The sequence below is a fragment of the Protopterus annectens genome, chromosome 2.part0 (genome assembly GCF_019279795.1).
Source record: "Protopterus annectens isolate FY-2018-M chromosome 2.part0, PAN1.0, whole genome shotgun sequence".
Classification (NCBI taxonomy): Eukaryota; Metazoa; Chordata; order Ceratodontiformes; family Protopteridae; genus Protopterus; species Protopterus annectens.
The window spans coordinates 1,398,371,486-1,398,384,328 of record NC_056728.1 but is presented as its reverse complement, the minus strand read 5'-3'; the positions used below and the strand labels follow the sequence as shown (position 1 = coordinate 1,398,384,328).

The 12,843-nt window shown below is 40.5% G+C and overlaps 1 protein-coding gene across 1 annotated transcript in view; it reads right to left on the bottom strand.

Annotated features, from left to right (window-relative positions):
- Positions 1-12,843, bottom strand: part of MGAT4D (MGAT4 family member D) — a 997,995-nt gene that overhangs the window by 347,750 nt on the left and 637,402 nt on the right. The window contains exon 8 of the mRNA XM_044060402.1: positions 7,353-7,467. Coding sequence (XP_043916337.1) covers positions 7,353-7,467 — 115 coding nt within the window. The remainder of the gene's footprint in view (positions 1-7,352; positions 7,468-12,843) is intronic.

Here is a 12,843-nt window from a genome sequence, read left to right as displayed (position 1 = left end):
AGAATTGAACCAAATAGTGCAATGCTATTAGAGGGGCAGGTAGATCTACATTACTGGTATAGTAATGATTTGATAGAGACAGGCCCCCAGAGTGTAGTGACAGATCTTACAAATTTGGCATTAAGCAAATACGGCATAAAAAAATCCGAAGGTGTCAGATCCATTACATTGCACAATGTATTACAGAAGATGTGCCGGACCTGATTTAGAATATGAAAAGAAATTTCTTAGTTTTAAAGTCACCAAGCTAGTATTGCATAACCTTTTTTGGGACACACTAGGTAATTCTGCAGTCACATGTAGCCTTACAAGGGATATGCAGCTGCTGTATAAGAATGAATTAACCACACATATTTCAGTTACGGAGGGTGAAGGAATGTCATGGTACCTCATGGGTAAGAAAATAACTGAATGGGTAGGATGGACACCAGAACAGTTGGCAGGTAAAGGTGTTCAGGTTCAAAAACTTAACTGGGTTACACAAGCCAGACCGACCGTGCACCTCTGGGAAGATGAACCGATACAATCCCCTGGGACATTATGACTATGTCTCCTTACCCCCATGGAGGAATCTCAATTGCAGATGATTCCAAACTCATTATGGTCGCAGGGTCAGCACGATATCGGACTGATTAGAATGGCAGGACAGGTAAAGATTACACCCAAGTCAGAATTTAGACCTCATAAATGGCAGTATCCCTTGAGCAGAAAGGCAGAGGAGGGCATTTTACCGGTAATCACAGCACTTTTGAAAGCTGGAGTATTAATTCTGTGCACAGACTCACCGTGTAATACGCCCTTATTTACAGTAAAAAAAACGGATGGGACATGGAGGATGGTACAAGACTTACAGGCAATAAATGCCGCGGTGGTACCTCGGGCCCCCATAGTCACGGATCCTTCTATTCTGCTGAACGATATCCTTCCAACGGATAACTACTTTTCTGTAATTGATATTAGTAATGTCTTTTTCTCCATTCCCTTACAGGAAGATAGTAGATTTTGGTTTGCATTTACGTTTATGGGCAAGCGTTATACCTATACCAGGTTACCGCAGGGATACTGCGAAAGTCCGACCATCTTCTCACAAGAGATGTCCACCAATTTGGCTCAGTTCCAACCCGCCCAAGGATGCCACCTACTGCTGTACGTGGATGATATCCTCCTGGCCGCGACTACGGAAGAACTCTGTAAGTCCGAGACTATTCAACTACTACACTATCTGGCACATGAAGGACATAAGGTAAATAAGTCTAAGTTACAATTTTGTAAATTAGAAGTACGTTACCTGGGTTATACTATCTCTGGGAAGGGCAGGCGATTAGATGACAGTAGAAAGAATGCTATTTTACAAGCCCCCATGCCAACTACAAAAAAGGAAATGATGTCCTTTTTAGGCATTACGAACTTCTGTCGTAGTTGGATTTCCAACTATGCCGAAGAAGTGCACCCGCTATCAGACTTAATTTTTGCAATACCGATGGCGGCAAAAGATTTGCTGCACTGGACAGACAAGGCAGTACAGGCATTCACTAGAATCAAGCAACTGATAGCTGGGTCAGCGACATTGGGGTTTCCAGATTACAGTAAGACCTTTATACAGATTGTAGATTGCAAGCAGGGATTTATGACATCTGTTTTAATGCAAATGTATGGAGATAAGTTAAGACCATTGGCATTTTGGCGGTACAAGCGTCTGCCACATTGGTATTGTTCCATGATCTTATGTTAAAAGTCCCGCACTCCGTAGCAGTCATCCTTCTGCAGGACAAGTTAACATTTTTGTCACCTAGCAGACATTTATCTTGTATGACTACGCTGTTATCACAGCCACACATGACAATTGAGAGATGCACTACCTTAAATCCAGCGACATTGCTACCCGTTGCTGAAGACGGTATCCCGCATGTATGTTAAGATCTCATACATTCTAAAGTTCTACCAAGACCGGATCTTAAAGATCAACCCTTACTACATGCGGATTGGACACTGTTTGTAGATGGGTCAGCACGCAAAACAGAAACAGGCACCACGCAGGTAGGGTATGCAGTTACTACTGCAACTCAGATAATAGAGGCAAGACCACTCCCCGGGAACTTATCCGCTCAAGCAGCGGAACTGATTGCTGTGACAAGGGCATGTCTCCTTTCGGAGGACAGGAATGTCACTATCTATACAGATAGTCAATATGCTTTCTCTACGGTACATGTGTTTGCTCAGCAATGGAAAAATAGGGGGATGGTTACAACCTCGGGAAAAGATATCATGCACAAAGAACTAATCCTTGAATTACTACAAGCCGTTCAATGGCCACGGGGTTTGGCCATCTGGAAATGCGCTGCTCATACCCATGCTAAGGACCCGGTATCACTTGGTAATGCCCTAGCAGACAAAGCAGCCAAAGAGGCAGCTATGTCCAGTACTTTTTCACTTGAAACCACACCTACAGAATTACAACCAACAGATAAGTTTGATTTACAAACCTTACAAGTCATGCAGGAACTTAGCACAGTACAGGAAAAACAACGCTGGACTAGGTATGGTGTTAGACAGAACAAAGGAATCTATGTGGGACCAGATAATAAATATGTTTTGCCTACTAATCTTTTTAGGTATGCAGCACTAGTCATGCAAGGCCCTTCCCATCTGGGCCCTGCAGCTATGGTTAGAATTATCCATCTTACCTTTTGGACCAAGGGTTTCATTGCATATGCAAAACGTTTTTGTCTATCCTGCATAGTATGTGCTAAATACCACGGGGGAGGGGTCAGAGTTGCCCCGGCATCATTTCCAACACCCCCCTATCCATTTCATACAGTATGTATGGACTTCATCGAATTGACCCCGGCACAACTAAAGAAGTTTGTGTTAGTGATAGTAGATGCATTTACTAAGTGGGTTGAGGCTTTTCCGGTGACACATCCGGATGCTCAAACAGTGGCTAAAATTTTGGTCAATCACATCGCCCCGCACTTTGGACTTCCTACACGCATCTACTCTGACAACGGCACGCATTTTGACAATCAGATCATTCAGAAACTGTCTACAGTTTTCCAAATTGAACTGAAACACCATTGTGCCTACCACCCACAGTCAGCAGGGTTGGTGGAACGCCACAACGGCATTCTAAAAGGCAAGTTAAGAAAACTCATGGCCGAGACACATCAGTCTTGGATTACCTGTCTACCTCTAGCCCTCCTTTCCATGCGGACAACTCCCACCTCAAAAGGAGTCACCCCATTTGAGTTATTGTACGGGAGACCTTATTACGTCCCGCAGTGGCAAAACTTGTTGCCTGCGGAACATGAGGGGGGTGAGGAGATAGCAGATTACATGAGGAAAATGCTGACCAATACTAGCAGCTGTTTAACGAATGATTATTTTTCAGGTTCAAGAGACGACAAAATCACAGAAATCAGACCCGGCGACTGGATCTGGGTCAAGATCGTTAAGAGAAAGAATTGGGCATCCCCCAAATGGGAGGGCCCCTACCAGGTGTTGATCGCAACTCCAACGGCAGTTCGGATTAAAGAAAGGTCCTCATGGATCCACCTAACACATTGTAAAATTGTAAAACATTTTAAGTTAGATAAAAACTTGAATCCCCCTGGGGAACAAACAGACAGCAGTAACCATGAAGGACACTAACGAGAATAAGAGAAAATGGTTCTATTGCAATATTTTATTGTTTATAACTATTGTGATTGTAATATTTCTGTTTTGGCCATTTTTGTTTTTTAATGAAGCTAGCCATTCAAAAAGAGACAAACACACCAGCTGGCATCCAAACTTTAATACATATCAAGCGATTAAATATGCATATGCATCTCTCAAATTGTTGGGTATGTACTGCAATACCTACTGTACATAGTGGCTTAATGTTAGGGACAGACCCTCTGGGAACAAATGATACTTAGAATAATTTGTTGTTTGAAACCACAGAAGTACCACTGAGAGACAAGGTGGCGCTGCCTCTTCTGGGGCGCCAAAACGGAACAGTGTGTTTTCAAAAGATTGGAAAAGTTAAGGTGGGGCTGAGCCAATGTAATTTGACAATAGTTCATAATTGTACCCTAGAAGGGCAGTGTGAGACCAAGTTTGGAGCTATAAAAAAAGACATCAATGTAAATGATACTAGTTTTGTTGAAAAAATGCTGTATGTATATGGCCTGTTATTTAAGGGGCTAAAGCCAAATGGGAGTTATGAATTTCCAACCAATATAACCCTCAAAACGAATGATTGTTATTTTATTTGTGGTAGGAAAGCATATAAATGGTTACCATATGGCTGGTCAGGAAGTTGTTTTTTGGGATATCTGATACCAGCTATCAGACATGTGAATGCATTACCTCAAGGTAAAATACGAAATGCACGTTCTCTTAATAAACTTATTAATCCCGTAGGTAACATTGATGCGTCATGGATTTATCACCATGACTTGGTGCACGTCAGCAGCAAAGGACTCTCACATATGGACCTAGGTGATGATGTAATTGCTTGGGCTGATATTTTGCCAGCGTACGGGACAGTAAAATCCATCTGGGAACTGAGAAAACTGTCAAAACTGTTAGAGACTCTGAGTAATGCGACATTTTCAGCGCTAGAATTGGTGACGGATGAATTAACGGCGATGAGAACAGTAGTGTTGCAGAACCATATGGCACTCGATTTCACCCTAGCGGCGAAAGGAAGCACTTGCGCTCTCATACACGAGGAGTGCTGCTCGTTCATTCCTGATAACGAGCATGAGATCCAGAGCCATCTTGAAATAATTTAACAAGTTTCTGAACTGACTAAACCTGGTCCAAACCCCTTGACTGACTTTTTCCAAAACTTATTTGGAAACTGGGGTTCTATGTTGATGAACATTTTAATTGCTGTATGTGTTGGTGCAGTCATGTTTTTGCTGCTTGGCTGCTGTTGCATACCATGTATCAAAATGATAATATCGATGGTTATCTCTGCCAATGCTACAAAAGCATATTTTTCTAATTATGAGAAGGTATAAAACGTATCTGGGATTGTGTAAAATAAACAGTATACAAAATGTTGTAAGGAGGAAATGTGGAAAAATACTGAAGTTCAACATATTTTGTATTCTGTATATAAAGGGTTAAGCAGAAAAATGTTCACTGCGTGCAAACTGAAATGTTCTGGAATGTGTTGATCACTGAGGAATGCAGAAGTTAATCTTAAACTGCTGATAAGAAAGTTAATGTTGCAAGAATAACTGTGGTACTAGCTGGTAAAAACAAGTAATCAAACTATCACTTCTAATGAATGTTCTGTGTGCTATGTGTGTGTACATGCAGAAGGGTCTATAAAAGCAGAACTCAAAGTACAAGTAGCCAGACTGCTGGCATATTACTATCATGTAGCGGGTCTCCATGCATGTAAAATAAAGCTGTTTTACTTGCTTACAAGAACTTGGTGTGATTCTTCCAGAATATGTCAGAAGAGTAAAATCTTTTGACACTTTATTTTTCAGCATTTGTCCCACTTCTGTTTATGGTTTTGTCCAGATTTCTTGCTCTGAGGTTGAGAGATATGACAAATGTGTCAGGGCCATCATCGTCAGCCAGAGACATTTCAAATTGTGACATACTTGTTGTACCCCACTCCCCCATGTAGTGACTCTGGATGTGTCCAAGCAAGGCAAGAAGCAGTTATGCAGTAGAAGTGTGCAGGGTATCCCCCCATCCAAGGAAGGCACAAGTACTACAGTGGCTTTTCATCTGTCCTTGATTTTGCAGAATGTTCTGGTTTTCTGTTATATTTTTATACTGTTGATTTATGCTTCTTATTCAGAAAATGCATGTTGTTGCAATACCTGTTGGTCTGTGTTTAACTAACAATGCGTTAATGACCGTCAGGTAAGCTTGTCTGAGATTGTAAGATGCAAGTAAGCTTTAATAAGTATACTGTTGAAGAATTACCAACATTGAAAGCCTTTTGTTATGAAAGCCTTTTTGTTGTGGCCATGCAGAGAATATTTATATAACTAGATAGCATATAAGCCTTGGGTATTGAAATGCATATGATAGTATTTGTAATAAAGGCACGTAAGCTAAACAAAATGCCAATCTTTCATATGTGGTCCATAACCTGTGCAGTAAATCCTTTAAGCAATTTATCTTCATCTTGTTTCTTGTTTGCTGTTCATTTTTTTACTTTGATAATGTTTTCCCCATGAAACAAGTAGATAGTTGTTGTTAGGCAGCAGGTCTTTTTTTGACTAAGAAACATTTTTAAAAGTGGGGATATTACAGAGATTGCTACTTTCAGCATGTTACTTGGTAATTTTATAAAGCTGAAAATAAATTATAATTAGAACTGCAGTGCAAGGAGAAGTGGTTTGAAGTTGAGTGCTGCTTGTTTTTTTATACATAATTTTGACTGGCATTCCAGTAATGTATTTAAAAAGTAATTTATTTTTTCATGCCTCAAAACCTTTTTGTTTCCATCTAGATATTAAGTAAGCTGTCATGTAGCCGATACACTGAAATATTTTTTTCTTCTACACTTCATTTTGTCTTGACTGGACTCTCATAATGATGGTTTGGCACCCAGGGCAGCGTATTTAAAGTCACAGTTTTTCTGTTTTTTAAGCATAGCTCCACCCCTTTCTAGTTGGTCACACCCATGATTTGAAGTCACCAGCCGCCACTGGTGGTAGCCTTTTCTGAATTCCCATGTCAGTAAATAACTTTCGTAAGTGTAACATGTTAACATGTTCTGAAGTTACAACAGTTTACTTCATTAAAATTAAGATTTTATATATATATATATATATATATATATATATATATATATATATATTAGATCTTAAGACATTATTTTTTGCAAGGATCAGGAGCACCTTCTGTGGCCACTCTACAGTGAATACATTTTTCTTTCTCATCATACTTTCATCATATCCATTAGTAGTAGAAACAGAAAATCTCATTCTTTCCCTCGATATTAGAAGTTATCATCTACTGAAAAGATATGGTCAGTTGTTCCCGTCATTCTGGTTTCAAAAACAAAAAAAGTCTTGGGCATTCCCTTCAAGAGATAGGATTAGAATATAATGGATTCACCCACTGACTCCAAACAATTCTATAGTTAAATCCAGAAATCTGCATCTCTGGAAACTGGATGCTGCCCTACTGCTTCATCTTTCCAGATGTGGTAAAATATGGAATTTCACATACAGAAATAAGCTGGGCCTATCCCACTGCTGAATATCACAGTTAGTAGTGACAGCTCATTCACACCTCTATTTCCTTGTATACTTACTTTTATTTTGTAGTCAGTAAACTGTTCTACAACTTAATATTTTTGTTTAAACTTCTCCATAATGAAGGCTTACCTATAAACCCAAGTTGAGAGAACTCCAACACAATCCAGTCTGTGGAAGACTGCTGATCTGCAAAGGCTTTCATTGATTGGAAAAAAGTTGGTCTGGCTATAACATCATCCTCCAACTGTAACAGAAATATGTTTTACACATTTATATAATCAGTTTCCAAGGTTCTAAAACAGAACATAAACAGGACTATATGTTAAGTATGCATTAAACGTCAGTTATAAAATATTTAAAAAGACATGTAATCCCACATTGGATCAAAATGTTACAGAAAAGACTGAAGTTAGTTCCTGGATTCTACCAAGGAAGGATAATTTAATAATTTATGCACGATAATAAATTATACAATTTAATTAGTTATGATCTTTACATTAACATAATTTAAACTGAATAATGTGTTGTAAGTCCGTAACATACTGTAACATGAATGCAACCATGTATATTGTTTGTATGACTGTATTGTTCTCTTTTCTTGAATCTAATTGAAGTTTGCATATAACTATCTAGTACTTTAGTGGTACAATGTAATAAGAATGAAACTCTATACACTGTAGACTGAAATGTGAATGCAGTCCTGTACATTGTATATAGAAGTGAATTTTATTTTACTCCTTTTGTCTTGGCAAATATGTTTGCTTTCTCTCTAAACTGTACAGAAACATTTGTGCGTATATATTTATCATTTGGAGCTTTTCTCCCTGGGGATCCCCTGAAAAGGGGGGTTTATTGCCTAGTTAGATTTCCCTGTATTTAAATGCAATCAGTCAATCAATAAATATACACATGTAAAGCCAGAGGTAAACTAATGTAATGGCACTGTGTTTCAACTTAATTTAAAATAAATATAACTCTGATTACCCACTATTTTGTAGTCATTCAGACAATCAAGAAAAATCTGGAATTTGCCAAACAGCAAAAATATACAAGGGGAGGTTTTAAATATTTAAAGTCAAATGTTGTATTTTTAATTTCATATAATTCAAAACTAGGAAATGTTTTGTTGCTTAGAATCTCTGAAGAAAGCTGATCATTGTCTAGAGTTTCTTGTGGTCCAGTGGTGCAAGGTTTGATTCCCTCAGCCTGCATTGCCTAACTGTGTGCCTCTGAGCAAGTCACTTAATTCTCCCGGGCTGAGTCTGAAAAAGATCCATGGAGATCAGTGCTCAACTCTGGTACACAAATAACATAAAATAGTGATGACTGATTAAACTTGACATGACATTTCAATGCATCTGTGACCTTAGTAATCATCATCAGCCCCCCTTTTCCCATTTTTCTACATGGGATCAGGGTATCATGTTAACTGCCTCCAACTCTCTCGATTCAGTGACACACTCCTGCCTTCTTCAACACTCATGCCTGACTTGCAGATCTTTTTTCACACAATCCATCCACCTCTTTGCTGGAGATCTTTGCTTCCTCTTACCTTCTTCCTGTCTGTCCCAAATCTTCCTCACCAGACTGACTTCTGCTTTTCTACACATGCCCAAACCACCTTAGTCTGATCTCTCTCATATTTTCTGCAATTGGAGCTACTTTGGCTTCTGCTCTTATGTCCTCATTTCTTCATCTGTCCCACAGTGTGTATCCTATCACCTTTCTCAGGCACTTCATTTCCATCACCTCTAGCTTCTTCAACTTTTCTGCCTTTACTGCCCAAGTTTCTGTACCATACAGTAGTACTGGTCACACCACTGTCTTGTACACCTTACTTTTCAGCTTCTTTGGCATTCTTCTGTCATAGACTACACCTGATACTCTATGCCAGTTGGCTGCAGCCCATCTGACTCTAGCTTTGACCTCTTCATTCAGACTACCCTTCTCTTCAACTACTCCTCCCAGATACTTGAAGCTGTTTACCTGTTCCACTATCTTCCCTTCTAGCTCTATTCTCAGCTTTTTCTGATTTCCCCAATTTGCTGCCATTACCACCTTCTTATCTGTGCTTAGTTTCATCCCATGTGCCTTCAGATTTGCATTCCATTTTCCTATACTTTGCTGAAGTTCTAGCTCAGAGTCCGCTTGTACTTCCACATTGTCTGCATACAGCAGCTTTGTTGATCCATCCCCTCCAACCTGTTTGCTAATGTAGTCCATCACCACTGTGAATAGCAGTGGGCTCAGAGATGAACCCTGATTTACACCCACACCCACTGGGAACCCCTCTCTGAGGCCTAACACTGTTCATACTTGAGTCATTAGGTCCTTGTACATAGCCTGCACTAATTCTACCAATGTTTCTGGGACTTCAAACCACTGCAGTACTGCCCAGATCAGCTTTCTTGGTACCTTGTCAAATGCATTCTCCAAGTCTAGGAATGCCCAGTTGGACTCTCTCCTCATCTCTAGCTTCTTTCCAAGTATCTGTCTCAATGCAAACATCGGGTCAATTGTGCTGCATCCTGATCTGAATCCAAACTGCTCATCTCCCATCTTACATTCTACTACTCTGCATATCCGTTTATCAATCACCTTCTCCAGAACTTTCATGCAATGTGATAGGAGTTTGATGCCTCTGTACTGCCCACAGTTGTGGATGTCCCCTTTGTTCTTGTACACTGGCACAAGTATGCTTATTCTCCAGTAATCTGAGATACGCCTTTCTCTCCACACTGCTATTACTATCCTCAGGAGCCATTTCTCCCCTATCTCACCCAGCATCTTTATCATATCTGCTATGGCCTCATCTGAGCCTGCTGCTTTCCCTGACTTCATATTCCTTAGTGCTGTTCTTACTTCTTCTAGGGTGGGCTCCTCTTCTTCTTTCATCCTAGGCTGTTTCTGGGGAAGTACAGCTTCTGTGGGGTTTTCTGCATTCAGAAGCTGCTGGAAATACTTTTTCCATCTGCCTTTCATGTCCTCTTGACTGGTGAGCAGGTTGTTGCTGGCATCCCTTATGAAAGGTGCCCGACTATCTTCTTTATCTTTCTGTCTTGCCTTGCAACCTGATATAGTTTCTTTGAGGCCCTTACTGAGTCACTTTCCAGAAATTTGTACAGTGCCTCCGATGCCCTATTCTTTGCTATCTCAACTACTTTCTTAGCTTCTTTGTTAGCCAACCAGTAGTCCTTCCTAGCCTGGTCAGTCTTTTCTGTCTCCCACTTCTTCCCTCCCTCCTTTTTTCTTTTGATGACTTCCCGGACTTCTGCATTCCACCACCAGATGTCCTTATGTACCTTATTTCCATACCTGGCTCTGCCACATATCTTTTCTGTAGTCATAACACATGCTGTTTTCAGGCGCTGCCATTCTTCTTCATCTCCACCTATTTCCTCCTCTTCTTGTGGTGCTAGAGCCCTGACTAAATCCTTGAACTGTTGTACTTTCTCTCCAGTCAACTTCCAGGTCTTCAGCCTGGTCTCTGTTGACCTTAGAGCCGTCTCTGACCACTGCTTGCAACTGATTGTGGCAACTAATGGTTTATGCTGGGGATGAATGTTTCACTGGGGATGACTGCACAACCATGGATTCTGCCCCAGCGCCCTTTCCTTACTAGGAAGTCTACCTGAGTTGCATGTTGACTGCTCTTGTATGTGATCTTGTGACTGTCTCTCTTTCTGAACCATGTGCTGGCTACTATCAAGCCATTTGCCAGACAGAAGTCTAGAATGGCTTCCCCCTTCTTTATTCCTGTTGCTCCACCCATGTGGACACAGGCAGTCCTCATATTCTGTTCTGTCTGTCCTGATACGTGCACTGAAGTCACCCATTATCAACACCAATTCATTTTGTCCTGCTTTATCTAGTAGGTCCTGCAACTGCTGTCTGAATGCACTCTTTTCATCACTATCACCATCCCTGCTGTGGGGCATAGGCTGAGATTATGAATACTGCCCTATCATTACATTAGAGTCTGGCTGCCATGAGTCTGTCATTAATTCTGATGATATCCTTTACTGCCTTCTGAAGCCTCTCTCTCAACACACTTCCTACACCATTTCTAGACTGCTCTCCACCTGAGTAGTAGACTCTGAATCCCAAGCTAAATGGCTTTGTTGCACTGCCCTTCCATCTTGACTCCTAGATACATAGGATGTGCAGCCTCCTCCATATTGTCATGTCATCCACTTCCAGGCTGCATCCTATCAGTGAACCTACATTAATCGTAACAATTCTCAATTTATGTTTGGCAAGTTGGTTGGTTTTACATCTAGCTTTTGCTCAACAGAGCTACCCCAGGTAACCCAGGCTGGGCAACTAGACATCGGGCAGTCAGTAGCTTATTGACCCAGGGCTGCTGGGCTTTATGGCGGGGTATTCACTGGCCAATAGGGGCACATATATCCCTCCCTTCATTAGCATGGGTCCCTGGCGTGGGTCAGAGCAGGCCGGGTCCTCAACCCACTTATCACCGGTAACTACCCATGCCCATTTTTGGCAACATTAGTCAACATGACCGAATCATCTAGAGCCATATTTTACACCGTCGAGTGGCTAGCCCTGCCACGGCTTGCAGTCTGTGATCCGTGTTCTCATGTCTAGGATAGATACAATCAGTAATGTGTGAAAATTAGGCTAATAGCAAGCTATTAAAGGAAGAAGTAACCTAGATAGCAATATCACTCTCCAGAGCTTAAATCTTGAAACAATCAGAGCGGGAGACAGAGAAACTGAGTGGAGCCAGTGTATTTGGCATTAGCCAAATCAATTCTGTTATGACCTGGAAAAAGGACACGCACAAATGTTCCTTGCTATCTTTAGTAAGAAACAGCTGGAGGCATGTTACTGTATTGTATTGACTTAGCTGTCCATTTAAATATACTCCAGAGAAAAGACGTCATCTGCAATGGGTCTATTAAGACTTGGCTCAGAATTCTGTGGAATGTTCTGCATCAGCTAGCAACGAACCCAGCTCTCTCCACTTCTTAAACTTCTTCACAGTAGAAAACACCAGAATATTAAAGCAGTTTTAGGTAGTGACAGTCTAAAAAATAATAAAAATAAATGCATGCTTCATGCTCATCTAGGCCACTCACAAATCAGTTTATAGTTTTTGCATATATTTACTGTATTGAATTTCAACCAACACTTGTGTGGCATTATTCTCAAGGTGACATGACAAGAAATAACTTACTTTAAGACAAGTGAAGCATAGTATAGCTAATATTCAACTAAGAAAGCAATTCACGTGTGACTTCTCAATCTGCTAAAAAGATTCTGAAGCCTTTGTAACAGGACCTATACTTAAAATGAAGCATCTGTTTTGAATCCCCTATGCATTTTCATGGTACTGTAATATTGAGACTTTTCAATGCAAGACCTGAAACTGTAAAAAAGCAAGAGTGATCCCCAGAACATAACTGGTAGCACAACACTCTGACATACTTAAAACAAAGCATCTTGTTCTCCTTTAACCCCCACACCCCAGCTACTTACATGCACTAAATCCATGACTACCACTACTGAGTAATATAGACTACTGTGAGACACAGCAATTTCAGCGTTAGTTTATACTTCTGTGTAACTGCACTTATTTTTTGCTATTTTTTTTTAC